At 41.9% G+C, this 19826-nt stretch overlaps 1 protein-coding gene across 1 annotated transcript in view; it reads left to right on the top strand.

Moving 5' to 3' along the window:
- LOC121571845 (CUB and sushi domain-containing protein 3-like) overlaps positions 1–19826 on the top strand; it is a 558910-nt gene that overhangs the window by 298302 nt on the left and 240782 nt on the right. The window contains exons 14-19 of the mRNA XM_041883584.2: positions 1256–1582; positions 7119–7313; positions 7865–8003; positions 8296–8483; positions 8883–9071; positions 19238–19354. Of these exons, the coding sequence (XP_041739518.2) occupies positions 1256–1582; positions 7119–7313; positions 7865–8003; positions 8296–8483; positions 8883–9071; positions 19238–19354 (1155 nt within the window). The remainder of the gene's footprint in view (positions 1–1255; positions 1583–7118; positions 7314–7864; positions 8004–8295; positions 8484–8882; positions 9072–19237; positions 19355–19826) is intronic.

Here is a 19826-nt window from a genome sequence, read left to right as displayed (position 1 = left end):
TTGACCAGAATCCTATAGGCCCTATACTATATATGGAATAGGGTGGAATTTGGGATACGGTCATGCTCATCTGTTAGTAAGAACCATTCTGCCGTTCCCATGTGTAATGGATAGGGGGAACTTAAACGTGGAGTACATATCTACTTCTTACTTACTAAACATGCTACGGAAAGTGTGTTGATGGATTTCTAGCTTTGAGAGGCAAACATTATGCTATGTTACATTATTTATATTTTATGTTATTTATTCAGGTAAGTCAATTAAGAACAAATTCTTATTTACAATGACGACCTGAACATGATCCTCTGGAGTAAGAAGCATATTTCAGTTCCATATAGTGACTGAAACATTTTCAGGGTTAACACTCTATTTGTATTGATATAAATTCAGTCCTATGCTGATGATATGGAAGTCTAATAAGTGGACGCGCTTCATCGTGCTTCATCATCGCGCCTCATCAGTTCATCAGCCTTTGAAAAAGACACACTTAACTTAGTAAATCAGTCTTCCGTCGCTGCTTTAGGCTCTCACTAATGCGTCGAATCATTAATTCACTGCTCTGTTCTCCAAAATCAGTCATACTAATAGTTCTCTGATTAACTGTCTTATATAGAATGCTTATGGGACTAGAGAGAGGTATTGCACACCCCCGACCATAGGAGTTAGTGTAATTTGCATTTGAATGCATTCATATTTCATTGAGTGGGAGATCAAACTGCCAAAGGGTGAAATAATCTCTTAGAAATATCATCCTACACGGCACATTCAATTGCATAGAAGAAAACTTGGAACATACTGCACTGTACGGTTCTCCCATACACATCTACAGTTATGTCAGTGTCCTATCACTGCATTTATGTAATCAAAACCAATTTAAATGGACCTCTGTAGAATATGATGTTGTTGGATGTACCATATAAACGTACATTTCACAAAGTTACTTTTGACCTCTGGAGGGGGGGTAGATAGGCCAATACAAAGAAAATACAAAAATTATTATTAATAAATAAATGTAAAAAAAAACATATTTCACAAATTTCTGCCACATACAGTACAGTTCTGGGGCATTAAAAAGTTAGGTCATGTTGCAGTACCGGTAGAACAATTGCCACAACATGTGTGCAACACAGCACTCTATTGTCTCCTAGTGATAGTTCGTTAAGAATACCTGTACCACAGTACTTTTTAGTACCCAATCAACCCCCAATCATATAATCCAAGTCTCCTCTCTTTGTCCCCTCCCTCTCCTCTACAGTCCCATGCCTGTCCAACTTCACGGCACCAATGGGCACGGTTCTATCACCGGACTACCCAGAAGGCTACAGCAACAACATGAACTGCGTGTGGCTGATCATATCAGAGCCCGGCAGTCGCATCCACCTGGCCTTCAACGACTTTGACCTGGAGGCTCCTTACGACTTCCTCACCGTGAAGGACGGCGAGCTGCTGGACGCCACCATCCTGGGACGCTTCTCGGGGGCAGAGTCACCCTCCCACCTCGACAGTAATACTAACCTACTGAGGCTGGAGTTCCAGGCAGACCACTCCATGGCCGGACGAGGGTTCAACATCACATACAGCAGTAGGATTAACCCTGACATTGTGTTCTTTGCTGTTCTTTATTTGTCATTGTCAGTTGATTAGGGCTCAGTTCAGTTGAACCCACGTTGCGGTTTTTGCATGGTGAAATTGAGTTGAGTCCTTGGTTCTTACCAGCTATAGCTTATCGTTTTGTGGCACCTTGTGGTGACTTTACTGTAATGACCATAGTCCTGTATATCTTGTCCTGATTGGATTATTGTGATGTTTGTCCAACCCTGGCCTATCGCTCATGTCATTGTCAGTTCTTTTTAGTCCTCACATAAGGTCTTAATCAATTTCCATCCAACCGACTTTGCCCCTCACACCCATAATAGTTATAATTTTCAAAATGGCCGCCTGATAACGACTGCTTTCTGAAGGAGAAGTGAAATGTCACGCCAATCCATCACTTCTGTCAAAAGAATGAGGCCATGAGTCCTTATGAACGACTGTTAGAGCTGGCCTTTCTAACAGCCTGACACCCAGACTGGTAGGAAACTATCAGTAACATGATTGAGCACTGTTAAATGTAGATTCGTTGTGACAAACGTTATGTTTGACTGGCGTGCTCGTTCTGTCACAAGGCATCCATCAGTCAGTCAGTCTGACTTGGGCTGTGAGGCTGTGATGAGAAGAGTTTAAGGCCGTTTTAGTTGGGAGACATCTTGCGCCAGGGTTTATGTTCACTCTACGGTTCATAAAGGTCTGACAAAATAGCTGGGAGGTCACTAGCACTATAACGAAAATAATATTTTCATGTAGTGAGGTGCTTCGAATATTGCCTTGAAGTGATGCTCCAGACCTTATGTATATTTCAGCCAGTAGTTTTGAAAGTAGTGCTCACAAGCCTTAATGGGTCCCACGAAAATTGTGCACAATTGTGTACTACGTCATCCATTTCGTATGATATGTTACGTCCCAAAAAAACAAGAAAACAACAACTTTGTAGTAGCTTTTTTTTGCCTATATGTTTTATCATTCTCTTTCTCTAAAAGCAACTTTTAAGACAATTGGAGACAAGATTTACTCCATTCTATTGTCACTAGTGAAGGATACCTCACATTAGATCTTCATGCAAAGAAAGACATACCAGTTGAGGTATATCAAACCTTTTTGGATCTACTCAGAGGACGGTTATTAGCATGTTTTAACCACTCCTATAAAAATGGTAGATTATCAGATACTCAACAAAAAGGTCTGATTTCACTATTACTGAAACAGGACCCAGGTGGTAAATATAAAAGATCCAGACGATCTAAACAATTGGAGGCCAATTACTCTTCAGTGTTGGGAAGCAAAAATTCTAGCAAAATGCAAAGAGCATATAATTAAAAAGGTATTGTCGGATATTATTCATACCTAATCAGACAGGTTTTTTACATGGACAATACATAGTAACCCTAGGTGTAAAATAGTAAATAATGACTACTTCTCAGAAAGTATCAAACTGTCCAGAGGAGTAAAAACAAGCTTGTCCACTATCGGCATATCTATTTATTATGGCCATCGAAATGTTAGCTATTCAAATCAGATCCAACAATAATATCAAGCGGCTAGAAATCCAGGGCTTAAAAACAAAGTTGTCATTGTATGCTGATGAATCATGTTTTCTTTTAAATCCACAATTTGGATACCTCCATAGCCTCATAGAGGATCTAGATAATGTTTCTAACCTCTCTGGATTACAACCAAATTATGATAAATGTACTATATTACGTATTGGATTGGGGGGGTGGATAACTTTTACATTACAGTGTAGTTTACCAATAAAATGGTCTGACGGTGAAGTGGACATACTCAGTATTCATATCCCGAAAGAAATAAATGATCTTACTACAATACATTTTAATAGAAAGTTATCAAAAATAGATAAAATCTTGCTACCATGGAAAGGAAAATACCTGTCTATTTGTGGAAAAATCACTTTGATTAACTCTTTAGTCATATCCCAGTTTACCTATTTGCTTATGGCCCTGCCTACACCTAACGACTTGTTTTTTAAATGATATGAGCCAAAAATATTACATTGTATTTGGAATGGCAAGCCAGACTAAATTAAACCGCCTATTTATATTATGAATATGAATATTATTCATAATAGAGAAAGAAATATTAAATATTAAAGCATTAGACCTCTCACTAAAGGCTTCAGTCATACAACACCTATACTTAAAATACGAACTGGTTCTCTAGCAGATTAGTAAGAATGGCTCACCCCGTGTTCAAGAATGACCTTTTTCACTTTATTCAGATTACAACCTCTCACTTTCAGTTATTTGAAAATGAAATGATTTCCAAAATATCACTATTTTCAAAACAAGGCATAGAAAGTTGTTTGCAATTTCAATTTAATCCACCAAAAAAAGACAGAACAAGGTCCGGCATTAAAGACCAAAATTGGTTAAAGAAAATGGTGATAAATAAAAAAGTATACCAATTTCATTTAAGGACCAAAACATTGACAGCTGTGCCATAGAGATTGCAAAATAGTTGGGAAGAGATTATGGATGTACCGATTTCATGGCACATGGTTTATTAACTGATACACAAAACGACACCGGATTCAAAACTTAGAGTTTTTCAATTTAAATTATTATAAAAAATTCTTGCAACCAATAGAATGTTATATATATGGGGGATATAACCATCCCAGCACTGCAGATTTCGCTAAAAATAAATTTGTTTTGGTACTGTCCATATGAAGTTTGTTTTTGGTCGCAGGTTTAGGACTGGCTGAAGATTTGCAAAATTTACCTGGAGTTAACTCTGCAAATAGCATTGCTGGGGGATCTGAAAAGTCACAGTCAATTAATCAATAAAATAATAATACACTTAGCAAAAATGTTTATCTTTAATTTACAATCTGTAGAAACTATGAGAATACAAAGGTTCAGAACTTTTGTGAAACATCACAGCACCATTAAAAAAGATATGGCAAATATCAATCAAAACTGGATGGTCTTCAGAGATAGATGGGAGGGGTTGAGGGTAGCTGAAGGATGGGACTAAAAACAAACAAAAGATAACTAATGTAAAATATACTGTGTCCGTAAAATGTAAATAGTATGTACAAGCAGGAAGTAGAAGCCTAAGTGTTGTTGTCAATTAGTTTACTCAATTAGGGGAGGTGTGGTAGGGTTAGGGGAAAATAATAAATGTAAATATATACAGAACCGGTCAAAAGTTTGGACACACCTACTCATTCCAGGGTTTTTCTTTATTTTTTACTATTTTCTACATTGTAGAATAATAGTGAAAACATCAAAACTATGAAATAACACATATGGTAGTAACCAAAGAAGTGTTAAACAAATCAAAATAGTTTAGATTTTAGATTCTTCAAAGTTGCCACCCTTTGCCTTGATGACAGCTTTGCACACTCTTGAAATTCTCTCAACCAGCTTCACCTGGAATGCTTTTCCAACAGTCTTGAAGGAGTTCCCACATATGCTGAGCACTTGTTGGCTGCTTTTCCTTCACTCTGCAGTCCAACTCATCCCAAACCATCTCAATTGGGTTGAGGTCGGGTGATTATGGAGGCCAGGTCATCTGATGCAGCACTCCATCACTCTCCTTCTTGGTCAAATAGCCCTTACACAGCCTGTAGGTGTGTTGGGTCATTGTCCTGTTAAAAAACAAATGATAGTCCCACTAAGCGCAAACTAGATGGGATGGCGTATCGCTGCAGAATGCTGTGGTAGCCATGCTGGTTAAGTGTGCCTTGAATTCTAAATCAATCACCGACAGTGTCACCAGCAAAGCACCCCCACACCATCACACCTCCTCTTACATGCTTCATGGTGGGAACCACACATGCCAAGATCATCCGTTCACCTACTCTGCGTCTCACAAAGACACGGCGGTTGGAACCAAAGATCTCAAATTTGGACTCATCAGAGTTCCACCGGTCTAATGTCCATTGCTCGTGTTTCTTGGCCCAAGCAAGTCTCTTATTATTATTGGTGTCCTTTAGTAATGGTTTCTTTGCAGCAATTCAACCATGAAGGCCTGATTCACGCAGTCTCTTCTAAACAGTTGATGTTGAGATGTGTATTTTATTTTAACTCTGTGAAGCATTTATTTGGTCTGCAATTTCTGAGGCTGGTAACTCTAATGAACTTATCTTCTGCAGCAACGGGTAACTCTGGGTCTTCCTTTCCTGTGGCGGTCCCCATAAGAGCCAGTTTTCTTGATGGTTTTTGCGACTGCACTTTAAGAAACTTTCAAAGTTCTTAAAATGTTCCGTATTGACTGACCTTCATGTCTTAAAGTAATGATGGCCTGTTGTTTCTCTTTGCTTATTTGAGCTGTTCTTGCCATAACATGGACTTGGTCTTTTACCAAATAGGGCTATCTTCTCTATACCACCCTTACCTTGTCACAACACAACTGATTGGCTCAAACGCATTAAGAAGGAAAGAAATTCCAAAAATTAACTTTTAACAAGGCACACCTGTTAATTGAAATGCATTCCAGCCAGGTGACTACCTCATGAAGCTGGTTGAGAGAATGCCAAGAGTGTGCAAAGCTGTTATCAAGGCAAAGGGTGGCTACTTTGAAGAATCTAAAATCTCAAATATATTTTGATTTGTGTAACACTTTTTTGGTTACTACATGATTCCATATGTGTTATTTCATAGTTGTCACGATCGTTGAGAGACGGGTCACACCAAGGTGCAGCGTGGTATGCGTACTTGTTTATCAAGACGAATAAACACTTGACAAAATAACAAAACGTGAAGCTCAAACAGTGGCTACACACAACAAGCCAAACACGAGTCAAGATCCCACAACTAAGGTAGGCAACCAGGCTACCTAAGTATGATCCCCAATCAGAGACAACGAGCGACAGCTGCCTCTGATTGGGAATCGCACCCGGCCAAACCTAGACATAAACATACTAGATCTCCAACATAGAAATACAATCCCATAGATCTATACAGAAACTCACACCCTGACCCAACCAACAAGAGTTCTCTAGATCAGGGCGTGACAATAGTTTTGATGTCTTCACTATTATTCTACAATGTAGAAAATAGTAAAAATACAGAATAACCCTGGAATGAGTAGGTGTGTCCACATTTTTGACTGGTACTGTATATATTTATAAAAAATATATGAGAGGGATTGGAAATGATACAGGAAATTACATTGATAGAAGCCACAATCTATAAGCAATATTAAAGCTGATCCACCCCTAAAAAATAAACATTCTGAAAACCACACATTTAAAGAGTTGTGCAATGCAATATATTAGACCTGCACATGAAAATACAATAGATGTACATAACTATAGACGGGTTGGCTGACAACATCATGAAAATGATACATGCGCACCATTGAATTGGACCTTTTTCAATTGTGCAACTGGTTTGTAGGTTTTCAAGTGAGCCATCACATTTGTTTGTGATCAGAGGACCACTGCTTCAAGCCCAGTAAGGGGACAGGGACAGTGGAGGAAGCGAAGCCGTAGTGACGTCGGTTACATCTGCCAAAGCGAGATCATAAATAGCCAACATTTACCCATGTGTTTTCAGCGTTCGGCCACAATGAGTGTCCCGACCCGGGCATCCCGATAAATGCGAGGCGCTTCGGGGACAACTTCCAACTGGGCAGCTCCATCTCAGTGATCTGTGAGGATGGCTTCATCAAGACCCAGGGGGCCAAGACCATCACCTGCGAGCTGGACAACGGCAAGGTGATGTGGAGTGGTCCCATTCCCAAATGTGAAGGTAAATATTATGTGTGTGTGTGTGTGTGTGTGTGTGTGTGTGTGTGTGTGTGTGTGTGTGTGTGTGTGTGCGTCTGTACATGCACAATTTTGGGGGGCAATTACCCTGTTCCTAACACAGACAATAGCCTAAGTGAGTGTAAGCGGAGTGGACACTCAACTGTGTGTTGGAGGATGCTAGGGGAGGCTCAGCGATGCTCAGGGACAGGGACAGGGACAGGAAACAAGTGTGCTGTAGGCCAGCCAGTCACCTTCTATCTGACTTCCTGTCAGTCATTCACCCTGCTCCACATGGCTCCTGATGCTGTGGTGACATCACTCATATGGGCAGGGTAATGAAGAGCCTCATGTCTGCTTAGCTGCCCTTGTAACATGTACAGTATGCTGTAGGACACTGTTTTCTAGATTAGCAAGCAAGGCATTTTTAGGTATTTTTTTTAGACAGGAAGAGGTGCCAGGTCAATATAAAAAGGCAACAACACCAATAAACTTTTAAGAAAATGTATTTTCTCTCTCTTTCTCTTTCTACCCCCCCGGTATTTTTCTCTATAGCCCCCTGCGGAGGCCACTTCTCCGCTCCCAGTGGGGTGATCCTGTCCCCAGGGTGGCCTGGATACTATAAGGACTCCCTCAGCTGTGAGTGGGTCATTGAGACCGAGCCGGGACGCTCCATCAAGATCACCTTTGATAAGTGCGTGTCCATTATATCAATATAGTTACTTTATTTTATTAGCATTTTCTAACTGTTGAAGACGGAGAATGGATTTTTGCATCAATGAAGGCACTTATAATGGAATGGTATTGCTTATTTATTGCGTATTTTTAAAGAGTCTCCTTTCAAAGTGCTTTTTAGTGCAGTAGTAGGCTTAATATAAGTTTATGCAACTGCACTACTGAATATGTTTACCACAGGCAAATCAAATTCTTACATTTCATAATTCATTGTTCCAAATTTCATAATTCCTCCTCTCTCATTGGTGCAGGTTTCAGACAGAGCTGGGCTATGACTTCCTGGAGATCCACGATGGGCCCAACCTGCTCTCTCCTATGGTTGGCTCGTTCAACGGTACCCAGGTGCCCCAGTTCCTGTTCAGCAGTACTAACCACCTGTACATGCTCTTCACCACCGACAACAGCCGCTCCAACAGTGGATTTAAGATTATCTACGAAAGTAAGTCTAGTAGCCGAGTTGTTCCTGGTCAGGTCATGTGTTGAGGAAAAACTCCTACAGGTGTAGGATCTTAATTTGAGCAGGTTTTCTACAGAAGGAAAATAATCCTGCAGCAACAGGAAATGTGAATTATTATTTTGTAGGGGTAGATACATATTCCAGAAATGAAAAATGTCAGAAGCCTTTTTAAACCTCAAATACACTACAAGTTTAAAAGTTATCCTGCAACAGGGTGATCAAATTAAGATCCTACATCTGTAGCCCTACCCATAGTTTTAACTTTTAACACTCATGATTCCAAACTGCTACAGCTTTGTTCTTGTTCCCTGTATAAAATGTTTGATGAAAGTAAATTGCTTTGTTGTTGACCCCATAATATATCTAACATTTTCTCCTTAGGCGTGACGGTGGACACCTACTCCTGCCAGGACCCGGGATTCCCGGTCAACGGGTTGCGTTACGGTCAGGACTTCACCATTGGTTCGACCGTGTCGTTCGGCTGTGACCCTGGATACAGGCTGAGCCACGAAGAACCGCTCGTCTGTGAGAAGAACCACTGGTGGAGCCACCCTCTGCCCACCTGTGATGGTATGGACCAGTTCAAACTAGTTTAAACCAATTAAAATAAGTTCAAACCAGTTTAAACCACTTCAAATTGGTTCAAACCACTACAAACCAGTTTAAACCACTTCAAAATAGTTCAAACAATATAATACAGGTAAAAAAAAAATTTAACTACAATTTCAACACCACAATAAATGTTTACATTTATTCAAAACAAATGCAATTCTCATTTAACAAATTCAACATTAGACTCCTAAACTGCCCTAGCGGCACCAGGGAATCAAGACGCAGGGAGTTCTGCAGGTTATTACAAAAATGGTGGGCATTAAAACTGAAGGCGGATTTACCTAATGAGTTATACTCATCTGTCATGATTATTGTCATGTTGAACACATATGAAGTGGGCTAAAGCAGGCGTTTGTATAGTCCATACAGTATCTGATTATCAGGCTACTGCTCTAGAGTCTAGACCAGGGCTCTCCAACCCTGTTCCTGGAGAGATACCCTCCTGGAGGTTTTAACTCCAACCCTGTTCCTGGAGAGATACCCTCCTGGAGGTTTTAACTCCAACCCTGTTCCTGGAGAGACACCCTCCTGTAGGTTTTAACTCCAACCCTGTTCCTGGAGAGATACCCTCCTGGAGGTTTTAACTCCAACCCTGTTCCTGGAGAGATACCCTCCTGTAGGTTTTAACTCCAACCCTGTTCCTGTAGAGAAACCCTCCTGTAGGTTTTAACTCCAACCCTGTTCCTGGAGCGATACCCTCCTGTAGGTTTTAACTCCAACCCTGTTCCTGGAGAGCTACCCTCCTGTAGGTTTTAACTCCAACCCTGTTCCTGGAGAGACACCCTCCTGTAGGTTTTAACTCCAACCCTGTTCCTGGAGAGATACCCTCCTGTAGGTTTTAACTCCAACCCTGTTCCTGGAGAGCTACCCTCCTGTAGGTTTTAACTCCAACCCTGTTCCTGGAGAGATACCCTCCTGTAGGTTTTAACTCCAACCCTGTTCCTGGAGAGATACCCTCCTGTACGTTTTAACTCCAACCCTGTTCCTGGAGAGCTACCCTCCTGTAGGTTTTAACTCCAACCCTGTTCCTGGAGAGCTACCCTCCTGTAGGTTTTAACTCCAACCCTGTTCCTGGAGAGATACCCTCCTGTAGGTTTTAACTCCAACCCTTTTCCTGGAGAGTACCCTCCTGGAGGTTTTAACTCCAACCCTGTTCCTGGAGAGATACCCTCCTGTAGGTTTTAACTCCAACCCTGTTCCTGGAGAGATACCCTCCTGTAGGTTTTAACTCCAACCCTGTTCCTGGAGCGATACCCTCCTGTAGGTTTTAACTCCAACCCTGTTCCTGGAGAGCTACCCTCCTGTAGGTTTTAACTCCAACCCTGTTCCTGGAGAGATACCCTCCTGTAGGTTTTAACTCCAACCCTGTTCCTGGAGAGATACCCTCCTGTAGGTTTTAACTCCAACCCTGTTCCTGTAGAGAAACCCTCCTGTAGGTTTTAACTCCAACCCTGTTCCTGGAGCGATACCCTCCTGTAGGTTTTAACTCCAACCCTGTTCCTGGAGAGCTACCCTCCTGTAGGTTTTAACTCCAACCCTGTTCCTGGAGCGATACCCTCCTGTAGGTTTTAACTCCAACCCTGTTCCTGGAGAGATACCCTCCTGTAGGTTTTAACTCCAACCCTGTTCCTGGAGAGCTACCCTCCTGTAGGTTTTAACTCCAACCCTGTTCCTGGAGAGATACCCTCCTGTAGGTTTTAACTCCAACCCTGTTCCTGGAGAGCTACCCTCCTGTAGGTTTTAACTCCAACCCTGTTCCTGTAGAGAAACCCTCCTGTAGGTTTTAACTCCAACCCCAGTTGTAACTAACCTGATTCAGTTTATCAATCAGCTAATAGAATCAGGTGCGCTAGTTTAGGGTTGGAGTGAAAACCTACAAGACAGTAGCTCTCCAGGAACAGGGCTGGTGTTAACCTACTGGACGGTAGCTCTCCAGGAACAGGTCTGGCGTTAACCTACTGGACGGTAGCTCTCCAGGAACAGGTCTGGCGTTAACCTACTGGACGGTAGCTCTCCAGGAACAGGGTTGGAGTTAAAACCTACAGGACGGTATCTCTTCAGGAACAGGGTTGTAGTTAAAACCTACAGGACGGTAGCTGTCCAGGAAGAGGGTTGGAGTTAAAACCTACAGAATGGTAGCTCTCCAGGAACAGGGATGGAGAGCCCTGGTTTAGATCTACAGTATGTGCAATATCTTGAGCTATCACTTTCAACAGGCAGCAATTAGTTTAAATATTCTCTCATATGATATGGTGCCAAACTGCCTGTTGACAAAACCGCCGTAGGATTTGAATTGTGTTATGCATGAGTGACGAGATATTTACAAGAGTGGGCCTTAAATATTAAAGTCAATGACAGTTGATGTAAATTGGCTGCTTGGTAAAAGAGGAACTCTGGGGCTGACAAAGCCTTTCAGCTCATTTGTCTCTCCGTGTTTTGACTTCAGAGATCTATTTTATTTTCCAGGGAGTAAACTCATCTGAGACAATGAAATTCAATGCCAGGCCATTAGGCTATCTGTGCAGGCGAATAACAGAGGCAATTTGCTGTGATGGCTGCTCGGCCTGATAGGAACTGATCTCCTCACCAGATTAGGGATCCGGGGGCATCCTTTACCTGCGCGCTTGCTTGTCATCTTACCTCCCCTGCCTTCTGGTCGTCACTAGTTACCCCACCCACAAAGTCAGAAATCCAGCCTATTTACATTTTACATTTTACATTTTAGTCATTTAGCAGACGCTCTTATCCAGAGCGACTTACAGTTAGTGAGTGCATACATTTTCATATGTCTAAACCTAACCTTAACCTTGACCACACTACTAATCTCATGACTAACCCTAACCTTAAATTAATACCAAAAAGCACATTTTTGTTTTCATGAATTTTTACTATATAGACCATTTTGACTTTGTGGATGTGCTATCTACTGGGCCTAAGTGGAATAAGGAGGGAGGATGTGGTCCCTATTGCAGGGCATTCAAATGAAGGTCCTGATATTACTGTTACCAGCCTCCCTTGGAAAAGGTCTATGCTGAAATGTTGATTTGCAAGGTTCTATGATATAGAAATTGAAGGCAGGGCATGTCAAAATGAAACAGTTTGTTCAGTTCCTTTCTTGTTCAGAAAGCGAGGAGAGAGTGAGAGAAAAATAGAGAAATAATGTATGGAGAGGGAAAGAAAGAGACCAAAGTGAGGAACAGACTAAGATCTATGTAGTAAAATGTAAATGTAAATGTAGTTGTCCAGATGTCCCTGTTTGATAAGGCTTTGCATTGAGTGCTTACTAGTATCGAAGTTGCTCCATTCATTATTGATACAGCACTACATCTGTCTAGGACAGATACGTATACAGTGGGGGAAAAAAGTATTTAGTCAGCCACCAATTGTGCAAGTTCTCCCACTTAAAAAGATGAGAGACGCCTGTAATTTTCATCATAGGTACACGTCAACTATGACAGACAAATTGAGAATTTTTTTCTCCAGAAAATCACATTGTAGGATTTTTAATGAATTTATTTGCAAATTATGGTGGAAAATAAGTATTTGGTCACCTACAAACAAGCAAGATTTCTGGCTCTCACAGACCTGTAACTTCTTCTTTAAGAGGCTCCTCTGTCCTCCACTCGTTACCTGTATTAATGGCACCTGTTTGAACTTGTTATCAGTATAAAAGACACCTGTCCACAACCTCAAACAGTCACACTCCAAACTCCACTATGGCCAAGACCAAAGAGCTGTCAAAGGACACCAGAAACAAAATTGTAGACCTGCACCAGGCTGGGAAGACTGAATCTGCAATAGGTAAGCAGCTTGGTTTGAAGAAATCAACTGTGGGAGCAATTATTAGGAAATGGAAGACATACAAGACCACTGATAATCTCCCTCGATCTGGGGCTCCACGCAAGATCTCACCCCGTGGGGGTCAAAATGATCACAAGAACGGTGAGCAAAAATCCCAGAACCACACGGGGGACCTAGTGAATGACCTGCAGAGAGCTGGGACCAAAGTAACAAAGCCTACCATCAGTAACACACTACGCCGCCAGGGACTCAAATCCTGCAGTACAAGACGTGTCCCCCTGCTTAAGCCAGTACATGTCCAGGCCCGTCTGAAGTTTGCTAGAGTGCATTTGGATGATCCAGAAGAGGATTGGGAGAATGTCATATGGTCAGATGAAACCAAAATATAATTTTTTGGTAAAAACTCAACTCGTCGTGTTTGGAGGACAAAGAATGCTGAGTTGCATCCAAAGAACACCATACCTACTGTGAAGCATGGGGGTGGAAACATCATGCTTTGGGGCTGTTTTTCCTGCAAAGGGACCAGGACGACTGATCCGTGTAAAGGAAAGAATGAATGGGGCCATGTATCGTGAGATTTTGAGTGAAAACCTCCTTCCATCAGCAAGGGCATTGAAGATGAAACGTGGCTGGGTCTTTCAACATGACAATGATCCCAAACACACCGCCCGGGCAACAAAGGAGTGGCTTCGTACGAAGCATTTCAAGGTCCTGGAGTGGCCTAGCCAGTCTCCAGATCTCAACCCCATAGAAAATCTTTGGAGGGAGTTGAAAGTCCGTGTTGCCCAGCGACAGCCCCAAAACATCACTGCTCTAGAGGAGATCTGCATGGAGGAATAGGCCAAAATACCAGCAACAGTGTGTGAAAACCTTGTGAAGACTTACAGAAAACGTTTGACCTGTGTCATTGCCAACAAAGGGTATATTGAGAAACTTTTGTTATTGACCAAATACTTATTTTCCACCATAATTTGCAAATAAATTCATTAAAAATCCTACAATGTGATTTTCTGGAAAAGAAAATCTCATTTGGTCTGTCATAGTTGACGTGTACCTATGATGAAAATTACAGGCCTCTCTCATCTTTTTAAGTGGGAGAACTTGCACAATTGGTGGCTGACAATACTTTTTTTCCCCACTGTAAGTGCCTGGCGAGAAGGAAGAGAAGAGAGGTTGGGAGGAGGAAGAGAAGAGAGGTTGGGAGGAGGAAGAGAAGAGAGGTTGGGAGGAGGAAGAGAAGAGAGGTTGGGAGGAGGAAGAGAAGAGAGGTTGGGAGGAGGAAGAGAAGAGAGGTTGGGAGGAGGAAGAGAAGAGTGGTTGGGAGGAGGAAGAGAAGAGAAGAGAGGTTGGGAGGAGGAAGAGAAGAGTGGTTGGGAGGAGGAAGAGAAGAGAGGTTGAGAGGAGGAAGAGAAGAAGAGGTTGGGAGGAGGAAGAGAAGAGAGGTTGGGAGGAGGAAGAGAAGAGAGGTTGAGAGAAGGAAGAGAAGAAGAGGTTGAGAGGAGGAAGATAAGAGAGGTTGAGAGGAGGAAGAGAAGAAGAGGTTTCACTCCCTCAATCTCCCTCAAGACTTACAAAACAACATCGCATCAGACAAAACGTGCCAAACTGATTTGTAAAATTACACTTTGCTTTACACAGAGGGTCCCTCTTTGTACAACTTGACATGACTGCAGTTGTACCCTTGAGCAAGGCATTTAACTCCTACATCTGCTCCAAGAGGTCGTGCATCACTGACGCTGTGCTTTCAACCGTTTAGGACTCAGACGTTTGAGTTAAGAAATATATATTTTTTAGTATTTGTTATTTTATTAGGATCCCTATTAGCTGTTGTGAAAGCAGCAGCTACTCTTCCTGGCGTCCACACAAAACATGAAACAAATCAAATCAAATCAAATGCTATTGGTCACATACACGTGTTTACAAGATGTTATTGCGGGTGTGGCGAAATGCTTATGTTTCTAGCTCCAAAAGTGCAGTAATATCTAACAATTTCACAACATATACAGTGGGGAGAACAAGTATTTGATACACTGCCGATTTTGCAGGTTTTCCTACTCGGGCCTCCCGAGTGGCGCAGTGGTCTAAGGCACAGTGCTAGCTGTGCCACTAGAGATCCTGGTTTGAATCCAGGCTCTGTCGTAGCCGGCCGTGACTGGGAGACCCATGGGGCGGCGCACAATTGGCCCAGCGTCGTCTAGGGGAGGGAATGGCCGGCAGGGATGTAGCTCAGTTGGTAGAGCATGGCGTTTGCAACGCCATGGTTGTGGGTTCAATTCCCACGGGGGGTATGAAAAAAAATAAAAAAATGTATGCACTCACTAACTGTAAGTCGCTCTGGATAAGAGCGTCTGCTAAATGAGTAAAATGTAAACTTCAACTGTGAGAAACGGAATCTAAAACAAAAATCCAGAAAATCATATTGTATGATTTTTAAGTAATTAATTTGCATTTTATTGCATGACATAAGTATTTGATCACCTACCAACCAGTAAGAATTCCGGCTCTCACAGACCTGTTAGTTTTTCTTTAAGAAGCCCCCCTGTTCTCCACTCATTACCTGTATTAACTGCACCTGTTTGAACTCGTTATCTGTATAAAAGACACCTGTCCACACACTCAATCAAACAGACTCCAACCTCTCCACAATGGCTAAGACCAGAGAGCTGTGTAAGGACATCAGGAATACAATTGTAGACCTGCACAAGTCTGGGATGAGCTACAGGACAATAGGCAAGCAGCTTGGTGAGAAGGCAACAACTGTTGGCGCAATTATTAGAAAATGGAAGAAGTTCAAGATGACGGTCAATCACCCTCGGTCTGGGGCTCCATGCAAGATCTCACCTCGTGGGGCATCAATGATCATGAGGAAGGTGAGGGATCAGCCCAGAACTACACGGCAGGACCTGGTCAATGACCTGAAGAGAGCTGGGACCACAGTCTCAAAGAAAACCATTAGTAACACACTACGCCGTCATGGATTAAAATCCTGCAGCACGCAAGGTCCCCCTGCTCAAGCCAGCGCATGTCCAGGCTCGTCTGAAGTTTGCCAATGACCATTTGAATGATCCAGAGGAGGAATGGGAGAAGGTCATGTGGTCTGATGAGACAAAAATAAAGCTTTTTGGTCTAAACTCCACTCGCCGTGTTTGGAGGAAGAAGAAGGATTGATACAACCCCAAGAACACCATCCCAACCGTGAAGCATGGAGGTGGAAACATCATTCTTTGGGGATGCTTTTCTGCAAAGGGGACAGGACGACTGCTCCGTATTGAGGGGAGGATGGATGGGGCCATGTATTGCGAGATCTTGGCCAACAACCTCCTTCCCTCAGTAAGATCATTGAATATGGGTCGTGGCTGGGTCTTCCAGCATGACAATGACCCGGAACACACAGCCAGGGCAACTAAGGAGTGGCTCCGTAAGAAGCATCTCAAGGTCCGGGAGTGGCCTAGCCAGTCTCCAGACCTGAACCCAATAGAAAATCTTTGGAGGGAGCTGAATGTCCGTATTGCCCAGCGACAGCCCCAAAACTTGAAGGATCTGGAGAAGGTCTGTATGGAGGAGTGGGCCAAAATCCCTGCTGCAGTGTGTGCAAACCTGGTCAAGACCTACAGGAAACGTATGATCTCTGTAATTGCAAACAAAGGTTTCTGTACCAAATATTAAGTTCTGCTTTTCTGATGTATCAAATACTTATGTCATGCAATAAAATGCAAATTAATTACTTACAAATCATACAATGTGATTTTCTGGATTTTTGTTTTAGATTTCGTCTCTCACAGTTTAAGTGTACCTATGATAAAAATTGCAGACCTCTACATGCTTTGTAAGTAGGAAAACCTGCAAAATCGGCAGTGTATCAAATACTTGTTCTCCCCACTGTACCCAATACACACAAATCTAAGTAAATCTAAGTAAAGTAAATGGAATTAAGATTATATAAATATAAATATATGGACGAGCAATGTCAGAGCGGCATAGACTAAGATACAGTAGAATAGTATAGAAAACAGTATATATATATATAAGATGAGTAATGCAACATATGTAAACATTATTAAAGTGACTAGTGTTCCATTTATTAAAGTGGCCAGTGATTTCTAATCTACAGTTGAAGTCGGAAGTTTACATACACCTTAGCCAAATACATTTAAACTCAGCTTTTCACAATTACTGACATTTAATCCTAGTAAAACTTCCCTGTCTTAGGTCAGTTAGGATCACCACTTTATTTTAAGAATGTGAAATGTCAGAATAATAGTAGAGAGAATTATTTATTTCAGCTTTTCTTTCTTTCAACACATTCCCAGTGGGTCAGAAGTTTGCATACACTCAATTAGTATTTGGTAGCATTTCCTTTAAATTGTTTAACTTGGGTCAAACGTTTCAGGTAACCTTCCACAAGCTTCCCACAATAAGTTGGGTGAATTTTGGCCCATTCCTCCTGACAGAGTTGGTGTAACTGAGTCAGGTTTGTAGGCCTCCTTGCTTGCACATGCTTTTTCAGTTTGCCCACACATTTTCTATAGGATTGAGGTCAGGGCTTTGTGATGGCCACTCCAATACCTTGACTTTGTTGTCCTTAAGCTATTTTGCCACAACTTTGGAAGTATGCTTGGGGTCATTGTCCATTTGGAAGACCCATTTGCGACCAAGCTTTAACTTCCTGACTGATGTCTTGAGATGTTGCTTCAATATATCCACATAATTTTCCTTCCTCATGATGCCATCTATTTTGTGAAGTGCATCAGTCCCTCCTGCAGCAAAGCACCCCCACAGCATGATGCTGCCACCCCCGTGCACCCCCGGTTGGGATGGCGTTTTTCGGCTTGCAAGCCTTCCCCTTTTTCCTCCAAACATAACGATGGTCATTATGGCCAAACAGTTCTATTTTTGTTTCATCAGACCAGAGGACATTTCTCCAAAAAGTACGATATTTGTCCCCATGTGCAATTGCAAACCGTAGTCTGGCTTTTTTAATGGCGGTTTTGGAGCAGTGGCTTCTTCCATGCTGAGCGGCCTTTCAAGCTATGTCGATATAGGACTAATTTTACTGTGGATATAGATACTTTTGTACCTGTTTCCTCCAGCATCTTCACAAGGTCCTTTGCTGTTGTTCTGGGATTGATTTGCACTTTTCGCACCAAAGTACGTTAATCTCTAGGAGACCGAACGCTTCTCCTTCCTGAGCGGTATGATGGCTGCGTGGTCCCATGGTGTTTATACTTGCGTACTATTGTTTGTACAGATGAATGTGGTACCTTCAGGCGTTTGGAAATTGCTCCCAATGATGAAACAGACTTGTGGAGGTCTACAGTTATTTTTCTGAGGTCTTGGCTGATTTCTTTTTATTTTCCCATGATGTCAAGCAAAGAGGCACTGAGTTTGAAGGTATGCCTTGAAATACTTCCACAGGTACACCTCCAATTGACTCAAATTATGTCAATTAGCCTATCAGAAGCTTCTAAAGCAATGACGTCATTTTCTGGAATTTTCCAAGCGGTTTAAAGGCACAGTCAACTTAGTGTATGTAAACTTCTGACCCACTGGAATTGTGATACAGCGAATTATAAGTGAAATAATCAAACAATTGTTGGAAAAATTACTTCTGTCATGCACAAAGTAGATGCCCTAAATGACTTGCCAAAACTATAGTTTGTTAACAAGAAATGTGTGGACTGGTTGAAAAACTAGTTTTAATGACTCCAACCTAAGTGTATGTAAATGTCCGACTTCAACTGTATGTATATAGGCAGCACCCTTTAATGTGCTAGTGAAGGCTATTTAACAGTCTGATGGCCTTGATATAGAAACTGTTTTTCAGAGCTACATACATTTAAAATGTCACACATAGCCTACATATCAGTACATACACATAAAATATCTAGGTCAAATAGGGGAGAGGCGTTGTGCCGTGAGGTGTTGCTTTATCTGTTTTTTTTAAACCAGGTTTGCTGTTCACTTGAGCAATCGGAGATGGAAGGGAGGTCCATGCATTCATGGTTCTATATAATACTGTAAATTTTCTTGAATTTGTTCTGGATTTGGGAACTGTGAAAAGACCTCTGGTGGCATGTCTGGTGGGGTAAGTGTGTGTGTCAAAGCTGTGTGTAAGTTGACTATGCAAACAACTTGGAATTTTCAACACATTCATGTTTCTTATAAAAAGAAGAATTGATGCAGTCAGTCTCTCCTCTACTTTTAGCGAAGAGAGACTGGCATCCATAGTATTGATATTACAGATAACAGTGAAGAGCACTGTTTCTGTTCTCTGCAAAAACATGGACAATAAAGTAAAGTGTGTCCCCCTCTTTGTCCCCCAGCGTTGTGTGGAGGGGACGTGCGAGGGCCCGGCGGCACCATCCTGTCCCCTGGATATCCTGAGATGTATCCTAGCTCACTAAACTGTACCTGGACGGTGGAGGTCAGCCACGGCAAAGGTCAGCCTGGGTTATTAACTACTACAATCATATTTATAATGGAATGTGACCCTTCATAACTGTTTTTGACATAGCTATTCTGCTTGAAGATATATAACATATAAATCATTTAATTAAGAGAAACAAGCAAACAATCCTTAAAAATGTTGATGCTGTTCAATTATATGTGAATTAATAAACATCTCAAGAATGGACTCTTATTCCCTTTATCAGCATGCTGGTAAAAGGCGGTGTGGGAATGGAACAGACATGAATACAGATTCACTGTAGGTCCACTTCCCAGCCCAGCCCATCTTGCTGAAATATCAATATAATACAAAACTCTGGGTTGAGAATAATGAAAGTTCCTTGGAATTTTAATTTCCCATAGCTGCTAAGATATTCAATATGTTTCTCTGAATAATCACCCTCGAATTGAAATGCAGCACCCCCCCCCCCCCAAAAAAAAGAAAAAGAAAACCCAGAGCCTTCT

Source organism: Coregonus clupeaformis, chromosome 8 (assembly GCF_020615455.1).
Source record: "Coregonus clupeaformis isolate EN_2021a chromosome 8, ASM2061545v1, whole genome shotgun sequence".
Classification (NCBI taxonomy): domain Eukaryota; kingdom Metazoa; phylum Chordata; class Actinopteri; order Salmoniformes; family Salmonidae; genus Coregonus; species Coregonus clupeaformis.
Note: the sequence above shows the minus strand (reverse complement) of the source record. Positions and strands in the feature narration are given on the sequence as shown.